The sequence below is a fragment of the Saccostrea cucullata genome, unplaced genomic scaffold (assembly GCF_032062105.1).
Source record: "Saccostrea cucullata isolate Sc308-1 unplaced genomic scaffold, CSIRO_AGI_Scuc_v1 ctg2469, whole genome shotgun sequence".
NCBI classification, from domain to species: Eukaryota; Metazoa; Mollusca; class Bivalvia; order Ostreida; family Ostreidae; genus Saccostrea; species Saccostrea cuccullata.
The window spans coordinates 30991-50262 of record NW_026935906.1 but is presented as its reverse complement, the minus strand read 5'-3'; the positions used below and the strand labels follow the sequence as shown (position 1 = coordinate 50262).

General features: G+C 35.9%; 1 protein-coding gene across 1 annotated transcript in view; it reads right to left on the bottom strand.

Moving 5' to 3' along the window:
• The window catches only part of LOC134244211 (glutamate receptor ionotropic, NMDA 3A-like), a gene marked incomplete at its 5' end in the record, with an annotated part of 50060 nt that overhangs the window by 2143 nt on the left and 28645 nt on the right, over positions 1 to 19272 (bottom strand). The window contains 2 exons of the mRNA XM_062726473.1: positions 359 to 492; positions 2744 to 3776. Of these exons, the coding sequence (XP_062582457.1) occupies positions 359 to 492; positions 2744 to 3776 (1167 nt within the window). The remainder of the gene's footprint in view (positions 1 to 358; positions 493 to 2743; positions 3777 to 19272) is intronic.

The window sequence follows — 19272 nt, the reverse complement described above, 5'->3', positions numbered from 1 at the left end:
CAAAGATTTATAAGTAGGATATCAATCAAACCCTTCCTATTCTCAACAGAAGGAACCCAAAAATGCTATTAACATGCATGTACATGTATATCAATTGAAAAGGAGGAGGAAAAACAGAGGTTACTAGTAACATAGGCCAATACTGGATATTCGCAAGATAGGAATCAATTTTAACGTCTTATTACAGCAAAATTAAAAGCTCAGAGTAGCAGAATCATAGAGCAATATCTGATAGGTATCCAGATAGGCAATTTAAAATTTTATTTTACAAGAAGATAAGCTATGGGTACTTATAAAATTTGTTGATACACACAAGAGTATACTATAGGGGAAGTATCCCATTGGTGTGCATACCTACATCAACATATCAATGGCGTCGTTCGTTGTCGGGACGAGGTGGTTTTGGCTCCTGATATAAAGCGCTTTACTGACGTTACTAGTCAGGGCCTCCACGGCGCTTCCCCCAAGAACTCCCACTCTAATTTCCATCAGCTACATTAAAAATAGTATTAAAAAATTATGATTCAGTATTTTCATAATAGATTCATCGAGTGGATCATTTGAAATTTGATGGTATCAACATGTGTTTGTTAGGAGAATTTTCGTATTTTGCTTAATTTTTTAATAAATACACGTCATCTCAATCAAATACAATCTTAAAATATGATGGATCGTCCTCCCCAAGGGATCGATTGTCTATGACTGTATGTCTGCTTGATACAAATTAAATTTAGACCAAAACCTTCACACCAATAAATGGGTTAATTTAATTTAAGTATAGTGGTTTGCATTTTCTTGACATGTGTTATTATCAAAATCAATATCTTGAAATGTCACGATATAACGAGGTCCCAGCTTTGAAATAATCTGGAAGACAGAGAAGTGATATCAAGAAACTTTTCAACCTGAGAGTCAGAAAAAACATCTCTGAAAACACTAGAGTTGGGATCAGTGCCTTGGGGGAGTAAACATCCCCAGTGGATCGATCACAACCGTTGGATAAACGGACAAACCCGTAGTAAACAATGACTAACCAATGAATGTGTATGAAAGACGTCAGTAAAAATTCACACTAAAGATAGATTTGCAAAGAGAGTTTATCTTATAGTCCATAGAACCTGAGAAACGTAATGACACATTAAACGATACTCTGAGAACAGACTGGTCTGTGGGTAAAATAATGAAAGCAAACACAAGCTAAGAGCTAAAACCGCTCTTACATTAATAGACAGCGCGATTAAAATTGCATATGCCATGGAAATGGCTGGAACTGGAAGGAAAAATTAATTTTAGAACACCGAATACAACAGTCATCAGTGAACAAGTTAAAAGAAGAATATCCCTATACGACAAGTTAAAAAAACAAGCACCAAAACCGGCGGGAAAACGTCTTGATTGTTACACATATGATGGAAATCAGACAGTAACTACATGTAGATGACCAAAACCGGCGGGAAAACGTCTTGATTGTTACACATATGATGGAAATCAAACAGTAACTACATGTAGATGTTGTATGAATGAGTCTTAAGCGATGTGTGGTAACGCTCAAATTCTATCCAAATACCAATCACAGTGCTATCACGTTTTGTGTGATGAAATCCAATGAAAGTGGACATTGATTAAGCAGTTTCTCATAACTGAGTCAAACCTAAGAGATGCTTACCATCTCAAAGGCTTGGAATATAATATGGAAAGATAGAACAATACTCAAGCTCAAAGTCCGTATAAACAAAACAAATCGGAAGCAATTCAAATAAGGACCTCCCAAATCATCTGAGGTGGGATCAGCTGCCATTGAAGAGTGAGCATCCCCTGCCGACTGGCCACAACCACTGTATGCTCCATGCCATGATGGGGAAAAATCAGTAGACAATTTGTTGTGTAAATAACGGCCTCATAATAAGTATATAACGCCAGTTAGCATTTGGCTTAATAATAGGTTGACTTTAATGACCATTGTATCGACCATAAAAAATGCGAAATATCTTTGTTTCACTGATTTGTTTGTCAATAGCTTACGTCTTTTTGAAAATTGTTAATATGTAGAGTATGCTCTTGGTATCGAATCAACTGAGAGACATTAACCCTACATGCAGGTGAAATGTGTAAATTAGTACAGTACATAAGCTAGGGGAGAGGGCGATTAAGAATCAGAATGTGTTATAACAAATTAATTTTGTAAAGGACCAATAACCGGTGAAGGGTTACAAAACTTTAAACATTTTGGGCTATCGTGGAGTGAGGGATCTTTATTTTGCCATTGCCTGTCGGTTTCAACCAAAGGACCTTCAACTTTTACTGCAAAGGACCGTGATCGAGCGCTTAGCAAAGGAACAGTTGCCTTCTATTATTTAATCGAATTGGTCAATCAAAACTTCTTTGAAATGTTTACGAAGGCAATAAAGGAATGGAAATCAAAACGCGTTCAAATGCTGTTTAAAGCAATTTTTCTGAGAGTATTGCCATACTAGTTCCTACCTCCAAGTGAAATAACCCCCTAAAATAAAAATGACTACAATTCCAGCAAAAATCATTGAAGCGGACCGAAATGCAAACGATCTGTTACTCATCAAGGTGCATTCACATACAAAGTTTCAGCTTCAAATACAATTTTGTGGAACCTTATTATTGATCGAGGTACATGTAGTTCTGATCTTATAGACTACAGTAGACAAAATGTCTCATACAACGTACCACTTATTACTCCCCTTTGAAGATTTCTATAAAGGCTAAAACTCACCCTTGAATCGAACACGCTGCTGTAATCTATACCACTGTGTTTTCCCGCTAGGAAAGCTGCCAAGTTTGCTGTATAGCTAGCAATGATGAAGATACAGGCAGAAGCCCAAAAATTTTGGAGTACTTTGCTTGGCCAAGATTTTGGGGACTTGGTACTGACTGTATGCCCGAACAACAAGGAGTAAACCATCGTCATACCCGATCCTAATGTGTAGTTTTGTTTCCGCTTCCTTCCCCAAGGATTTAGACCGAAAGGACTATTCCATTCAAACATCGACATGCCTACAGCAGATATAGTGGCGCTGATAAAGATCGTACACCAAACTTCGACGGAGAAGGGTTCAATAAATGCGTACATGTAAGTCTTTTGATTCTGTTGTATGTACAAGACCGTGAAACGTGAAAAATAGTACGGATAGGAGAAATCAATGGCGCTCATCCTACTTCCGGTTATACTAAATGCCGCTATGGCCATGTCAGCAATGCCATTAGTTAGGTCCCGCACCATCCCGTCCCAGGACCCATTGGTCATCTTTTTCCCGTAAGTTGTATCATGCACAATATACAATACAAACTCAAATTCTAGATCAAAGGAAAGTTTGTTCAAAAGATCAATGGCAAATCCACGGCAACACTTTAGTTCGAAGCCAGTTGTATCGTTGTTATTTTCGAAATTCTGGATAATATCCAATGTTTGATTTTTATCAGCAACTAAAATTTTGATACAACGTGTGCTCTGAATACATATATGTGTATCTTCAATTCCATCGTCTACCATTATAAAAGGTTTTACAGGATTAGTTACCACACGATATCTAACGCGGCCATTTTGTAGATCAAGAGTTTGTTGCAAAGGCCAAAGGATTCCTCGTGGACGGGCGTTCTCGCCTTGAACATATCCGATTTCCTTCCAAACCTTGTTATTTCTATAGTTTTTAAGTGCCTTTATTTTGAAGCCTTGATTTGTTAAGTAGCCGTCTGGAGTAAAATCGAATAGAACAGAAAATCCTTGGTACGTAGTCGTCTTGAAATACCTGCAAGTCAAGTTAAAAATAACTTCAAGCCTCAAGTATTTTGAAATAAATCTGTTTTATCTCATACGTGTGGGTGATACAGCCCATTAGATAAACTTATGCTTTATCAAGGGGTAGATGCTTTATCAATAGCACTTCCGGTTTTGACACGATCCCTCGCTTCAAGATTTTATTTTATTGAAACTTTTATTTGTGAAAATTATTCCCCTTACAAAATCAATGATAAAGGGCAGTAATATCGTTAAAAGCAAGAAAAAGACTCGTATATGTCAAAGAAGTGTCTTATTTTATTTATTACTTATATATACATTTGAGACAGACAATTTAATATTTTCGAAAATAAATTATAGCACTAACCGTCCGTCGTAGATTTTGAAAAATGACGCAAGGTGTAAATCGGCGTGAATGGCGGTTACGCTTCGAATTCATCACGCTAAGGATTTTATTTCTAATGGAATATTTTGTGAAAGGCTTCTTGTGATCAGTAATAGTGAACAGATTGTTATCTGGGAATATTTTTATTCGTGAAAATTGATAATCAATGCTGAAAAGACACAAAAAATCGATGATAAAAAGTTGGAGGAATTTCGGTCGCTGGAAAGGAATGGATGGATCCGATGGATGGAAACACTTGACCGAACCAGTTAATTTGCAATCAAGTATTAAATTTGATCAAAAACATTCAATGTACGATTTCAATAAATAAAGGCATGTTTATGACGAAAACACAGAGACACTGGCGACAGCTTATTGGTACGACAACACCGAAGTGTTTGTCAGCTGTTTGTGGCGTGATTGCAATGCTTTGATATTTTCCAACAGATTTACACATTTATCGTGAGTAGACTTTAATGAAAAAAATTAGAGTTTTTCATGGAATTTTTACTAAAGGTCTACCCAAAAAATAAAGATAAACGTTCGAGACTGACAAAAGTGACATAATTTGTCATAAAATTTGTAAACATTTTGTGTGTGTATCCTCATTTCTCTATGTTCGCAGGTTAAATCGATAGCCAAAAAAATTGTATGAAATACTCGTTTACATTGTAAATAAAATAATTATTATTTTACTTGCTTATTTTGTTCATTTTTTATACCTGAAAAACAGGTAGAGCAAGTCATTTTATAATTTATGTACCGGTAGAGATCATTGCGCCGTGTGATTAGGTCACGTATTGACCTCTGACCTCTGACAAACTTCATACAGAATTGAAGATATTTGTTCTCTGTATGTTTATATAATGGAGAGATTTCACAAATGTATATATTTTGAATTGGCAATCATTCATGTAGTTTTGCAGGGGAAGTCTCAAAATTTTGTTCAAACGAAAGTTGTATGAGTCTTGAGATAAATAGAACATCTATAATTGTGTGATTTGATATTGTCTTTATCCAACTCGTTGAAATGGTGTGTATTCGATCGTCAAGTCTCGCGAATATATACACCATTTCAACTCGTTGGATAAAGCCAATATCAAATCACACAATATAGATTCAGCAACTAATCTTTATGACATAAATAATAATAGGAAAACATATATGCGAAGCTATTACTAAATATAAAGTTTGCTCTAATGTTTCCTTTTTTGGAAAACTACCGCGCCTCGTGCAATCTATATAGAATACACTTCAATGATCTCCAAAAAGCTCGGATAGGCTTAATCTTCTCCTATTGGATTTGATCCTGTCGCTTTTTAAATAATCAATGAATCACTGATATTAATGATTAATTTGATTGAAAGCAAAATCATTTTAGACTCGTTCATTTGACGCTTGAATGTGTTTCACATTACGATGAATATTTCACAAATAACTAGTGCTAATTGTAACGGGGACCGTTACAGATGTTCCCCAAACGCTCCCCAACTCCCTTTTATAGTCATATTCCCTGTAAGCGTAATTAAATAAGACAAACTCTATGCATTTGAGACTTGAACAACGCTTACCCAAAAGTGTACTATGTTCATTCAAATTTTATCATTGCACACTTGCACAAGTGAATGCATGTGCGTAATGACCATATCATATTGTCTACACAATCTATATATTTTGATATGCTAAATATTAAAGTATTTAATCCAAAAGTAAAAAAAAAAACTCTCATTCAAGTGTATTCAAGTGTTTATTTTACCCATTTCACGTGCACGCACGTGCATACATGAGCATGGTGACCATACCTTCTTGTAGAAGTCCATTACATCTATCTATGTTCTAAATCTCATCCCGTTAGGTTGAAAACCAAGGGAGTTATAGCTGTTTAAAGTTTCAGCCAATCAGATTGCAGCGCAAGTAAACGCACTTGTATGCATGTGCATAGTGACCATACCTTCTTGTAGAAGTCCATTATATATATCTCTGCTCCAAATCCCATCCTGTTTGGTTGAAAACCAAGGGAGTTATAGCTGTTTAAAGTTTCAGCAAATCAGATTGCAGTGCACGTACACGCACGTGTACCCGTGTATGCATGTGCATTGTGACCATACCTTCTTGTAGAAGTCCATTATATATATCTATGTTCCAAATCCCATCCTGTTTGGTTGAAAACCAAGGGAGTTATAGCTATTTAAAGTTTTAGCCAATCAGATTGCAGCGCACGTGCATACACGTGTTTTCATGATAATTGCTATATATCATGTTGTAGGATATCGTAATACATGGCTATGTTCAAAATTTCAAAGGATTTCGTCGAAAAACAAGAAAGATATTGAGACTTCAGTTTCAGCCAATCAGAGCTAAGCGCACGTGCATGCGCGTGAGATCTTGCTATTTTGACCATGTCGTCTTGTCTATACTCCTAATATATCCTTACATTATGAGTTTCAAAGCATTTCATCAAAAAATAGAAAAGTTAAGGCAATATACATTATATTGGCCATTTAACGTGTTGCACGTGCTCGCTCTTGCAAGCACGTGCGCGCAAAATGACCTTCGTTCGGCAAATCTACATAACATCCCTACTGACCCTAAAAAGGTTTTACCTAAGTCGGATGTGTAGTTTACAAGATCACTCGCGGACAAAATTTTCCCAGGAAGAAAAATAATAAGAATAATAACTAGTGCTAATTGTAACGGGAACCGTTACAGATGTTCCCCAAACGCTCCCCAACTCCCTTCTCGTGCCATATTCCCTGTAAGTTTCATTAAAGAAGGCAAAATCTATGCATTTAAGACGTAAACAACGTTTTCCCAAAAGGATACCAAGCAATGCAGGCGTGCGCATGTGATTGCATGAGCGTAATGACGATATCATGTTGTCTACACTATTTTACTCATTTGCACGTGCACGCACATGCATGATGACCATACCTTCTTGTAGGTGTCCATTATGTCTGTCTACGTTCTTAATCCCATCCTGTTTGGTTGAAAAACAAGGGAGTTATAGCCATTTAAAGTTTAAACCAATCAGATTGCAGCGCACGTGCTTGCGCGTATTTTCATGACAATTATTATATATCATATTGTAGGACATCTTAAAGTATGCCTTTGTTTTAAATTTCAAAGCATTTTGTAAAAAAAACAGAAAAGATATTGAGATTTTTGTTTCAGCCAATCAGAGCAAATCGCACGTGCACGCACGTGCATGCATGTGAATGGTGACCATACCATCCTGTAGGAGTCCTTCATGTCTATCTATGTTCTAAATCCCATGCTGTTTGGTTGAAAACCAAGGGAGTTATACTCATTTAAAGTTTCAGCCAATCAGATTGCAGCGCACGTGCATGCACGTGATTTCATGAAAAATTTTATATATCATATTGTAGTACATCTTAATGCAAGTCTTTGTTATTAATTTCAAAGCATTTCATCATAAAACAAAAAAGATATTAAGATTTCTGTTTCAGCCAATCAGAGCAAAGCGCACGTGCATGCTCGTGAGTTCATGCAAATTTGACCATGTCATCTTATCTACACAACTTATGTATCTTTATATAATGAGTTTCAAAACATTTTATCAAAAAATATAAAAGTTACAACCATATTAAATATATCAGTCATTTTACTCATTGCACGCGCCCGCACGTGCATGCGAATGCGCGCAAAATGACCTTCGTTCGGCACATCTACACAACATGCCTACTAACCCTAAAAAGGTTTTAACTTAGTTTGGTGAACAGTTTCTGAGAACACTTCCGGACAAAAAAGTACCGGAGAAGAAATAAGAAGAAAAAAGAATAATAATAATAATAACTAGTGCTAATTGTAACGGGAACCGTTACAGATGTTCCCCAAACGCTCCCCAACTCCCTTTTGGTGCCATATTCCCTGTAAGCTTCATTAAATAAGACAAACTCTGTGCATTTTTGACTTTAACAACGTTTTCCCAAAAGGATACCAATTATATTCATATTTTAGCATTGCACCCAAGCGCATGTACGTGAATGCATGTGCGTTATGACCATATCATCTTGTCTACACTATTTATATATTTTAATATACTATATATATATTAAAGCATTCAGTCCAAAAGAAATAAAAATCACTCATTCAAGTGTATTTTAATTATACTCGTTCTAAATGCACGCACGTGCATGATGACCATACCTTCTTGTAGGAGTCCTTTACATCTATCTCTGTTCTAAATCCCATCCGGTTTGGTTGAAAAACAAGAGAGTTATAGCCATTTCAAGTTTCAGCCAATCAGATTGCAGCACACGTGCATGCGTGTGATTTCATCATTTTTTTTCTATACCATATTGTAGGTTATCCTAATGCATGACTATATTTTAAATTTCAAAGAATTTCGTCAAAAAACAAAGGATATATAGCCATTTAAAGTTTCAGCCAATCAGATTACAGCACGCGCACATGCGCATGCTTTCATGAAAATTCTTTTATATCATGCTGTAGATATTCATAATGTAGGACTATGTTCAAAATTTCAAAGGATTATGACAAGAAACAAGAAAGATATTGAGACTTTTGTTTCAGCCAATCAGAGCGAAGCGCACGTGCATGCGCGTGAGATCTTGCTATTTTGACCATGCTATCTTGTCTATACTTCTAATGTATCCTTACATTATGAGTTTCAAAAAATTTCATCAAAAAATAGAAAAGTTACTACAATATCCATTATATTGGTCATTTCACGTGTTGCACGTGCACGCTCTTGCAAGCACGTGCACGCAAAACTACCTTGATTCCGCAAATCTACATAACATGTCTACTGACCCTAAAAAGGTTTTACCTACATCGGACGAACAGTTTACAAGATCACTCCCGGACAAAAAAGTACCCAGGAAGAAGAAGAAGAAGAAGAAGAAGAAAAATAATAATAATAAGAAACAGAGTAAAAACAATATGTTCCCCAACTTCGTTTGGGGAACATAATAATAAGAAACAGAGTAAAAACAATATGTTCCCCAACTTCGTTTGGGGAACATAATAATAATAAGAAACAGAGTAAAAACAATATGTTCCCCAACTTCGTTTGGGGAACATAATAATAAGAAACAGAGTAAAAACAATATGTTCCCAAACTTCGTTTGGGGAACATAATAATAAGACAGAAAATTTCAAATTCCCATTTTTCTACTAGGATTTTTACATCGGGCTCGGAGTTGGTTTTCTTCAGAAAGACAGGACTGGGTTCAAGGCGACTAGGGGTACCACACCGGTAATTGACCAATCAAAATGAACTTAGTCAATTGTAGGTCCATACATTAAGCCGATTTTCCTTTCTTTTGAGAGTTTTTTTAATTTCCTTCCAGGCCAGTTTGACAACTCTGGTACCTGTGCCTAGGAAATTTTATCTACTCTATAAATAAATAAAGTTTTTTGACAGGAACTATTTCTCCAGGGAATAGGAGGCTACTTCCTGGGGTGCTTTTGTGATGTTTATAAAGACATGGAAAACACGTGGATTTGAGGGTAGCCCTGTTTGCATATGCAAATAAATCAGAAAATGTCGTGTACGTACCCTGGTTTTTTGGTGTCAGCTAAGGTGACAGGTATTGTTTAACACCCCCTTATCAATATTTTTTCATGAATTCAAACACGTGAGGTTTTACTGGAAAGAAACGTGTATTGCTTTTTAATATACCGAAACTCGCTATTTCTGGGGATTGTGTAATTCTAAAAAAAATTCAGATAAATTTCAATGGTGAAATAAAAGAAGAATGCTTGGTATTAAAATATTAATTCATATCAGTAGAATTGAATGCTATTAACGACATCTGGAGAAATAGGCTTTAAAAGGTTTATATCATATCTTTGTTCGTCTGCACTTAAATTTCAAACACGACAGAATTTGTAATTTTTGCCGTAAAAATTCATAATTTCTATATACTTTAGAGACTTACCGTAAAACTTTCAGGAAACTTTCTATGAAGTCTTTTCTGCACCTTAAGTGAAATTTTATGTCGATCCCAGGTGTTGATCGAGTTTCAGAGAAATTTTCTACGTTGTTATTGATTTTTTTTTTTTTTAAGGAGAAGGGGGGGGGGGGTTGACTTTTTTATTCTAAGCATTTGTTAAAGTGAGTTTGTAAATACATCTACGAACTTGAGCTGGATTGTGACCTTTGGGTCAAGGGGTCAAAGGTCAAGGTCAAAGGTCAAGGTCATCAAAGCATTTCATAAAGAAATATAAAAGTAACGGCCATATCAAGTATACAAGTCATTTGATCATTGCACGCGCGCGAAGGTGCAATGCATGAAAGCTATATCATCGTGACTACACTTTTAATGTGTTTCTATTCTTTGAATTTTGAAACGTTACATAAAAAAAATTACGACTATATCAAGTAAATCGGTCATTTAACGCGTTGCGCGCGCACACGTGAATGCAAGTCCTTGCATTCAAGTTTGATAGTAGCATAATGTAAGAATCCGTCATATCTATTCCTATTCTAAATTTCATCCTGTTTTGTTGAGAATCAAAAAAGTTATAGGCATTTTAAGTTTAAGCCAATCAGATCGCAGCACACGTGCATGGGCGTGGTTTCTTGAAAACTTTTATATATCATAGTTTAGGACGTATTAAGGTATGATTATGTTTTAAAATTCAAAGTATTTTGTCAAAAAACAAGTACGATATTGAGATTTTTGTTTCAGCTAATCAGAGCAAAGCGCACGTGCATGCGCGTGCATGCATGTGCATGATGACCGTAACTTCTTATAGGAGTCTATTGTGTCTGTCTATGTTCTAAATCTCATCGTGGTTGGTTGAAAAACAAGGGAGTTACAGCCATTTGAAGTTTAAGCCAATCAGATTGCAGCGCACGTGCATGCGCATGCTTTCATGACAAATGTTATACATCATGTTGTAGGACATCTTAAAGTATGCTTATATTTTAAATTTCATACCATTTCGTCAAAAAACGGAAAAGATATTGAGATTTTTGTTTCAGCCAATCAGAGCGAAGCGCACGTAAATGCGCGTGAGTTCTTGCTAATTTGACAGTGTCACATTATCTACACTATTAATATATCCTTATATAATGAGTTTCAAAGCATTTCATCGGAAAATGTTAAAGTTATGGCTATATTAAATATATTAGTCATTTCAGTCATTTCACGCGCCCGCACGTGCAGGCGTATGCGCGCAAAATGACCTTCGTTCCGCACACCTACACAACACACCTATTAACCCTAAAAAGGTTTTAGCTCAGTTGGGTGAACAGTTTCTGAGAACACTCGCGGACAAAAAAGTACCGGAGAAGAAATAAGAAGAAAAAAGAATAATAATAATAATAACTAGTGCTAATTGTAACGGGAACCGTTACAGATGTTCCCCAAACGCTCCCCAACTCCCTTCTCGTGCCATATTCCCTGTAAGTTTCATTAAAGAAGGCAAAATCTATGCATTTAAGACGTAAACAACGTTTTCCCAAAAGGATACCAAGCAATGCAGGCGTGCGCATGTGATTGCATGAGCGTAATGACGATATCATGTTGTCTACACTATTTTACTCATTTGCACGTGCACGCACATGCATGATGACCATACCTTCTTGTAGGTGTCCATTATGTCTGTCTACGTTCTTATCCCATCCTGTTTGGTTGAAAAACAAGGGAGTTATAGCCATTTAAAGTTTAAACCAATCAGATTGCAGCGCACGTGCATGCGCGTATTTTCATGACAATTATTATATATCATATTGTAGGACATCTTAAAGTATGCCTTTGTTTTAAATTTCAAAGCATTTTGTAAAAAAACAGAAAAGATATTGAGATTTTTGTTTCAGCCAATCAGAGCAAATCGCACGTGCACGCACGTGCATGCATGTGAATGGTGACCATACCATCCTGTAGGAGTCCTTCATGTCTATCTATGTTCTAAATCCCATGCTGTTTGGTTGAAAACCAAGGGAGTTATACTCATTTAAAGTTTCAGCCAATCAGATTGCAGCGCACGTGCATGCACGTGATTTCATGAAAAATTTTATATATCATATTGTAGTACATCTTAATGCAAGTCTTTGTTATTAATTTCAAAGCATTTCATCATAAAACAAAAAAGATATTAAGATTTCTGTTTCAGCCAATCAGAGCAAAGCGCACGTGCATGCTCGTGAGTTCATGCAAATTTGACCATGTCATCTTATCTACACAACTTATGTATCTTTATATAATGAGTTTCAAAACATTTTATCAAAAAATATAAAAGTTACAACCATATTAAATATATCAGTCATTTTACTCATTGCACGCGCCCGCACGTGCATGCGAATGCGCGCAAAATGACCTTCGTTCGGCACATCTACACAACATGCCTACTAACCCTAAAAAGGTTTTAACTTAGTTTGGTGAACAGTTTCTGAGAACACTTCCGGACAAAAAAGTACCGGAGAAGAAATAAGAAGAAAAAAGAATAATAATAATAATAATAATAATAATAAGAAACAGAGTAAAAACAATATGTTCCCCAACTTCGTTTGGGGAACATAATAATAATAAGAAACAGAGTAAAAACAATATGTTCCCCAACTTCGTTTGGGGAACATAATAATAAGAAACAGAGTAAAAACAATATGTTCCCAAACTTCGTTTGGGGAACATAATAAGACAGAAAATTTCAATTTCTCATTTCTCTACGAGGATTTTTACATCGGGCTCGGCGTTGGTTTTATTCAGAAAGGCAGGAGTGGGTTCAAGGCAACTAGGGGTACCACACCGGTAATTGACCAATCAACATGAACTTAGTCAATTGTAGGTCCATACATTAAGCCGATTTTCCTTTCTTTTGAGAGTTTTTTTAATTTCCTTCCAGGCCAGTTTGACAACTCTGGTACCTGTGCCTAGGAAATTTTATCTACTCTATAAATAAATAAAGTTTTTTGACAGGAACTATTTCTCCAGGGAATAGGAGGCTACTTCCTGGGGTGCTTTTGTGATGTTTATAAAGACATGGAAAACACGTGGATTTGAGGGTAGCCCTGTTTGCATATGCAAATAAATCAGAAAATGTCGTGTACGTACCCTGGTTTTTTGGTGTCAGCTAAGGTGACAGGTATTGTTTAACACCCCCTTATCAATATTTTTTCATGAATTCAAACACGTGAGGTTTTACTGGAAAGAAACGTGTATTGCTTTTTAATATACCGAAACTCGCTATTTCTGGGGATTGTGTAATTCTAAAAAAAATTCAGATAAATTTCAATGGTGAAATAAAAGAAGAATGCTTGGTATTAAAATATTAATTCATATCAGTAGAATTGAATGCTATTAACGACATCTGGAGAAATAGGCTTTAAAAGGTTTATATCATATCTTTGTTCGTCTGCACTTAAATTTCAAACACGACAGAATTTGTAATTTTTGCCGTAAAAATTCATAATTTCTATATACTTTAGAGACTTACCGTAAAACTTTCAGGAAACTTTCTATGAAGTCTTTTCTGCACCTTAAGTGAAATTTTATGTCGATCCCAGGTGTTGATCGAGTTTCAGAGAAATTTTCTACGTTGTTATTGATTTTTTTTTTTTTTAAGGAGAAGGGGGGGGTTGACTTTTTTATTCTAAGCATTTGTTAAAGTGAGTTTGTAAATACATCTACGAACTTGAGCTGGATTGTGACCTTTGGGTCAAGGGGTCAAAGGTCAAGGTCAAAGGTCAAGGTCATCAAAGCATTTCATAAAGAAATATAAAAGTAACGGCCATATCAAGTATACAAGTCATTTGATCATTGCACGCGCGCGAAGGTGCAATGCATGAAAGCTATATCATCGTGACTACACTTTTAATGTGTTTCTATTCTTTGAATTTTGAAACGTTACATAAAAAAAATTACGACTATATCAAGTAAATCGGTCATTTAACGCGTTGCGCGCGCACACGTGAATGCAAGTCCTTGCATTCAAGTTTGATAGTAGCATAATGTAAGAATCCGTCATATCTATTCCTATTCTAAATTTCATCCTGTTTTGTTGAGAATCAAAAAAGTTATAGGCATTTTAAGTTTAAGCCAATCAGATCGCAGCACACGTGCATGGGCGTGGTTTCTTGAAAACTTTTATATATCATAGTTTAGGACGTATTAAGGTATGATTATGTTTTAAAATTCAAAGTATTTTGTCAAAAAACAAGTACGATATTGAGATTTTTGTTTCAGCTAATCAGAGCAAAGCGCACGTGCATGCGCGTGCATGCATGTGCATGATGACCGTAACTTCTTATAGGAGTCTATTGTGTCTGTCTATGTTCTAAATCTCATCGTGGTTGGTTGAAAAACAAGGGAGTTACAGCCATTTGAAGTTTAAGCCAATCAGATTGCAGCGCACGTGCATGCGCATGCTTTCATGACAAATGTTATACATCATGTTGTAGGACATCTTAAAGTATGCTTATATTTTAAATTTCATACCATTTCGTCAAAAAACGGAAAAGATATTGAGATTTTTGTTTCAGCCAATCAGAGCGAAGCGCACGTAAATGCGCGTGAGTTCTTGCTAATTTGACAGTGTCACATTATCTACACTATTAATATATCCTTATATAATGAGTTTCAAAGCATTTCATCGGAAAATGTTAAAGTTATGGCTATATTAAATATATTAGTCATTTCAGTCATTTCACGCGCCCGCACGTGCAGGCGTATGCGCGCAAAATGACCTTCGTTCCGCACACCTACACAACACACCTATTAACCCTAAAAAGGTTTTAGCTCAGTTGGGTGAACAGTTTCTGAGAACACTCGCGGACAAAAAAGTACCGGAGAAGAAATAAGAAGAAAAAAGAATAATAATAATAATAACTAGTGCTAATTGTAACGGGAACCGTTACAGATGTTCCCCAAACGCTCCCCAACTCCCTTCTCGTGCCATATTCCCTGTAAGTTTCATTAAAGAAGGCAAAATCTATGCATTTAAGACGTAAACAACGTTTTCCCAAAAGGATACCAAGCAATGCAGGCGTGCGCATGTGATTGCATGAGCGTAATGACGATATCATGTTGTCTACACTATTTTACTCATTTGCACGTGCACGCACATGCATGATGACCATACCTTCTTGTAGGTGTCCATTATGTCTGTCTACGTTCTTAATCCCATCCTGTTTGGTTGAAAAACAAGGGAGTTATAGCCATTTAAAGTTTAAACCAATCAGATTGCAGCGCACGTGCTTGCGCGTATTTTCATGACAATTATTATATATCATATTGTAGGACATCTTAAAGTATGCCTTTGTTTTAAATTTCAAAGCATTTTGTAAAAAAAACAGAAAAGATATTGAGATTTTTGTTTCAGCCAATCAGAGCAAATCGCACGTGCACGCACGTGCATGCATGTGAATGGTGACCATACCATCCTGTAGGAGTCCTTCATGTCTATCTATGTTCTAAATCCCATGCTGTTTGGTTGAAAACCAAGGGAGTTATACTCATTTAAAGTTTCAGCCAATCAGATTGCAGCGCACGTGCATGCACGTGATTTCATGAAAAATTTTATATATCATATTGTAGTACATCTTAATGCAAGTCTTTGTTATTAATTTCAAAGCATTTCATCATAAAACAAAAAAGATATTAAGATTTCTGTTTCAGCCAATCAGAGCAAAGCGCACGTGCATGCTCGTGAGTTCATGCAAATTTGACCATGTCATCTTATCTACACAACTTATATATCTTTATATAATGAGTTTCAAAACATTTTATCAAAAAATATAAAAGTTACAACCATATTAAATATATCAGTCATTTTACTCATTGCACGCGCCCGCACGTGCATGCGAATGCGCGCAAAATGACCTTCGTTCGGCACATCTACACAACATGCCTACTAACCCTAAAAAGGTTTTAACTTAGTTTGGTGAACAGTTTCTGAGAACACTTCCGGACAAAAAAGTACCGGAGAAGAAATAAGAAGAAAAAAGAATAATAATAATAATAATAATAACTAGTGCTAATTGTAACGGGGACCGTTACAGATGTTCCCCAAACGCTCCCCAACTCCTTTTTGGTGCCATATTCCCTGTAAGCTTCATTAAATAAGACAAACTCTGTGCATTTTGACTTTAACAACGTTTTCTCAGAAGGTTACCAATTATATTCAAATTTTAGCATTGCACCCGTGCGCATGTGGATGCATGTGCGTTATGATCATATCATCTTGTCTACACTATCTACATATTTTAATATACAATATATTAAAGCATTCAGTCCAAAAGTATGAAAAATCACTCTTTCAAGTGTATTTTTCATTTCACTCGTTCCAAATGCACGCACGTGCGTGCACGTGCATGATGACCTTACCTTCTTGAAGGAGTCCCTTATATCTATCTATATTGTAAATCCCATCCTGTTTGGTTGAAAAACAAGGGAGTTATAGCTTTTTCAAGTTTAAGCCAATCAGATTGCAGCACACGTGCATGCTCGTGATTTCATGATTGTTTTCTATATCATATTGTAGGATATCCTAATGCATGATAATGTTTTAAATTTCAAAGCATTTCGTCAAAAAACAAAGTAGATATAGCCATTTAAAGTTTCAGCCAATCAGATTACAGCACGCGGGCATGCGCATGCTTTCATGAAAATTCTTATATATCATGCTGTAGATCTTCATAATGTAGGTCTATGTTCAAAATTTCAAAGGATTATGACAAGAAACAAGAAAGATATTGAGGCTTTAGTTTCAGCCAATCAGAGCGAAGCGCACGCGCATGCGCGTGAGATCTTACTTTTTTGACCATGTCATTTTGTCTATGCTTCTAATATATACTTATAAAATGAGTTTCAAAGCATTTCATCAATAATTTAAATAGTTACGTCTGTATCAATTATATTGGACATTTCTCGTGTTGCACGTGCGAGCTCTTGCAAGCACATGTGCATGCACATGCTTTCATGATAAATCTTATATAGCAGGCTGTAGATCTCCCTAATGTATGACTATGTTCAAAATTTCAAATGATTTTATCAAAAAACAAAAAAGATATTGAGACTTTAGTTTCAGCCAATCAGAGCGAAGCGCACGTGCATGCGCGTGCGATCTTGCTATTTTGACCATGTCATCTTGTGCATGCTACTAATATATCCTTACATTATAAGTTTCAAAATATTTCGTCACAAAATAGAGAAGTTACGGTTATATACATTATATATTGGTCATTTTAAGTTTTGCACGTGCGCGCTCTTGCAAGCACGTGCGCGCAAAATGACCTTGATTCCGCAAATCTACATAACATGCCTACTTACCCTAAAAAGGTTTCACCTAAGTCGGATGTGTAATTTACAAGATCACTCGCGGACAAAATTTTCCCAGGAAGAAAAATAATAATAAGAATAAGAATAATAATAACTAGTGCTAATTGTAACGGGAACCGTTACAGATGTTCCCCAAACGCTCCCCAACTCCCTTTCGGTGCCATATTCCCTGTAAGCTTCATTAAATAAGACAAACTCTGTGCATTTTTGACTTTAACAACGTTTTCCCAGAAGGATACCAATTATATTCAATTTTTAGCATTGTACCCAAGCTCATGTGAATGCATGTGCGATATGACCATATCTACACTATCTATATACTTTAATATACTATATATTAAAGCATTCAGTCCAAAAGTAATAAAAATCACTCATTCAAGAGTATTTTTAAATATACTCGTTTCAAATGCACGCACGTGCGTGCACGTGCATGATGATCATACCTTCTTGTAGGTGTCCCTTACATCTATCTATGTTCTACATCCCATCCTGTTTGGTTGAAAAACAAGGGAGCTATAGCCATTTAAAGTTTCAGCCAATCAGATTGCAACACACATGCATGCGCGTGATTTCATGATTTTTTTTATATCATTTTGTAGGATATCTTAATGCATGAGTATATTTTAAATTTCAAAGAATTTCGTCAAAAAACAAAGGAGAAATAGCCATTTAAAGTTTCAGCCAATCAGATTGCAGCACACGTGCATGCGCGTGATTTCATGATTTTTTTTCTATATCATTTTGTAGGATATTCTTATGCATGACAATATTTTAAATTTCAAAGAATTTCGTCAAAAAACAAAGGAGAAATAGCCATTTAAAGTTTCAGCCAATCAGATTGCAGCACACGTGCATGCGCGTGATTTCATGATTTTTTTTCTATATCATTTTGTAGGATATCCTAATGCATGACAATATTTTAAATTTCAAAGAATTTCGTCAAAAAACAAAGGAGATATTGCCATTTAAAGTTTCAGCCAATCAGCTTTCAGCACGCGCACATGCGCATGCTTTCATGAAAATTCTTATATATCATGCGGTAGATCTTCATAATGTAGGACTATGTTCAAAATTTCAAAGGATTATGACAAGAAACAAGAAAGTTATTGAGACTTTAGTTTCAGCCAATCAGAGCGAAGCGCACGTGCATGCGCGTGAGATCTTGCTATTTTGACCATGCTATCTTGTCTATACTACTAATGTATCCTTACATTATGAGTTTCAAAAAATTTCATCAAAAAATAGAAAAGTTACGGCAATATCCATTATATTGGTAATTTCACCTATTGCACGTGCGCGCTCTTGCAAGCACGTGCGCGCAAAATGACCTTTGTTTGGCAACTCTACATAACATGCCTACTAACCCTAAAAAGGTTTCACCTAAGTCGAATGTGTAGTTTACAAGATCACTCGTGGACAAAATTTTCCCAGGAAGAAGAAAAATAATAAGAATAATAATAATAAGAAACAGAGTAAAAACAATATGTTCCCCAACTTCGTTAACATAACTAGTGCTAATTGTAACGGGGACCGTTACAGATGTTCCCCAAACGCTCCCCATCTCCCTTTTGGTGCCATATTCCCTGTAAGCTTCATTAAATAAGACAAACTTTATGCATTTGAGACTTTAACGTTTACCCAGAAGGGTACCAAGTTCATTCATATTTTAGCATTGCACGCGTGCGCATGTGAATGCGTGTGCGTAATGACCATATCATCTTATCTACACAATCTAAATACTTTTATATACTAAATATTAATATATTTAATCCAAAAGTATTAAAAAATACGCTCATTCAGGTGTATTTTTGATTTTACATTCCACGTGCACGCACGTGCATACATGAGCATGG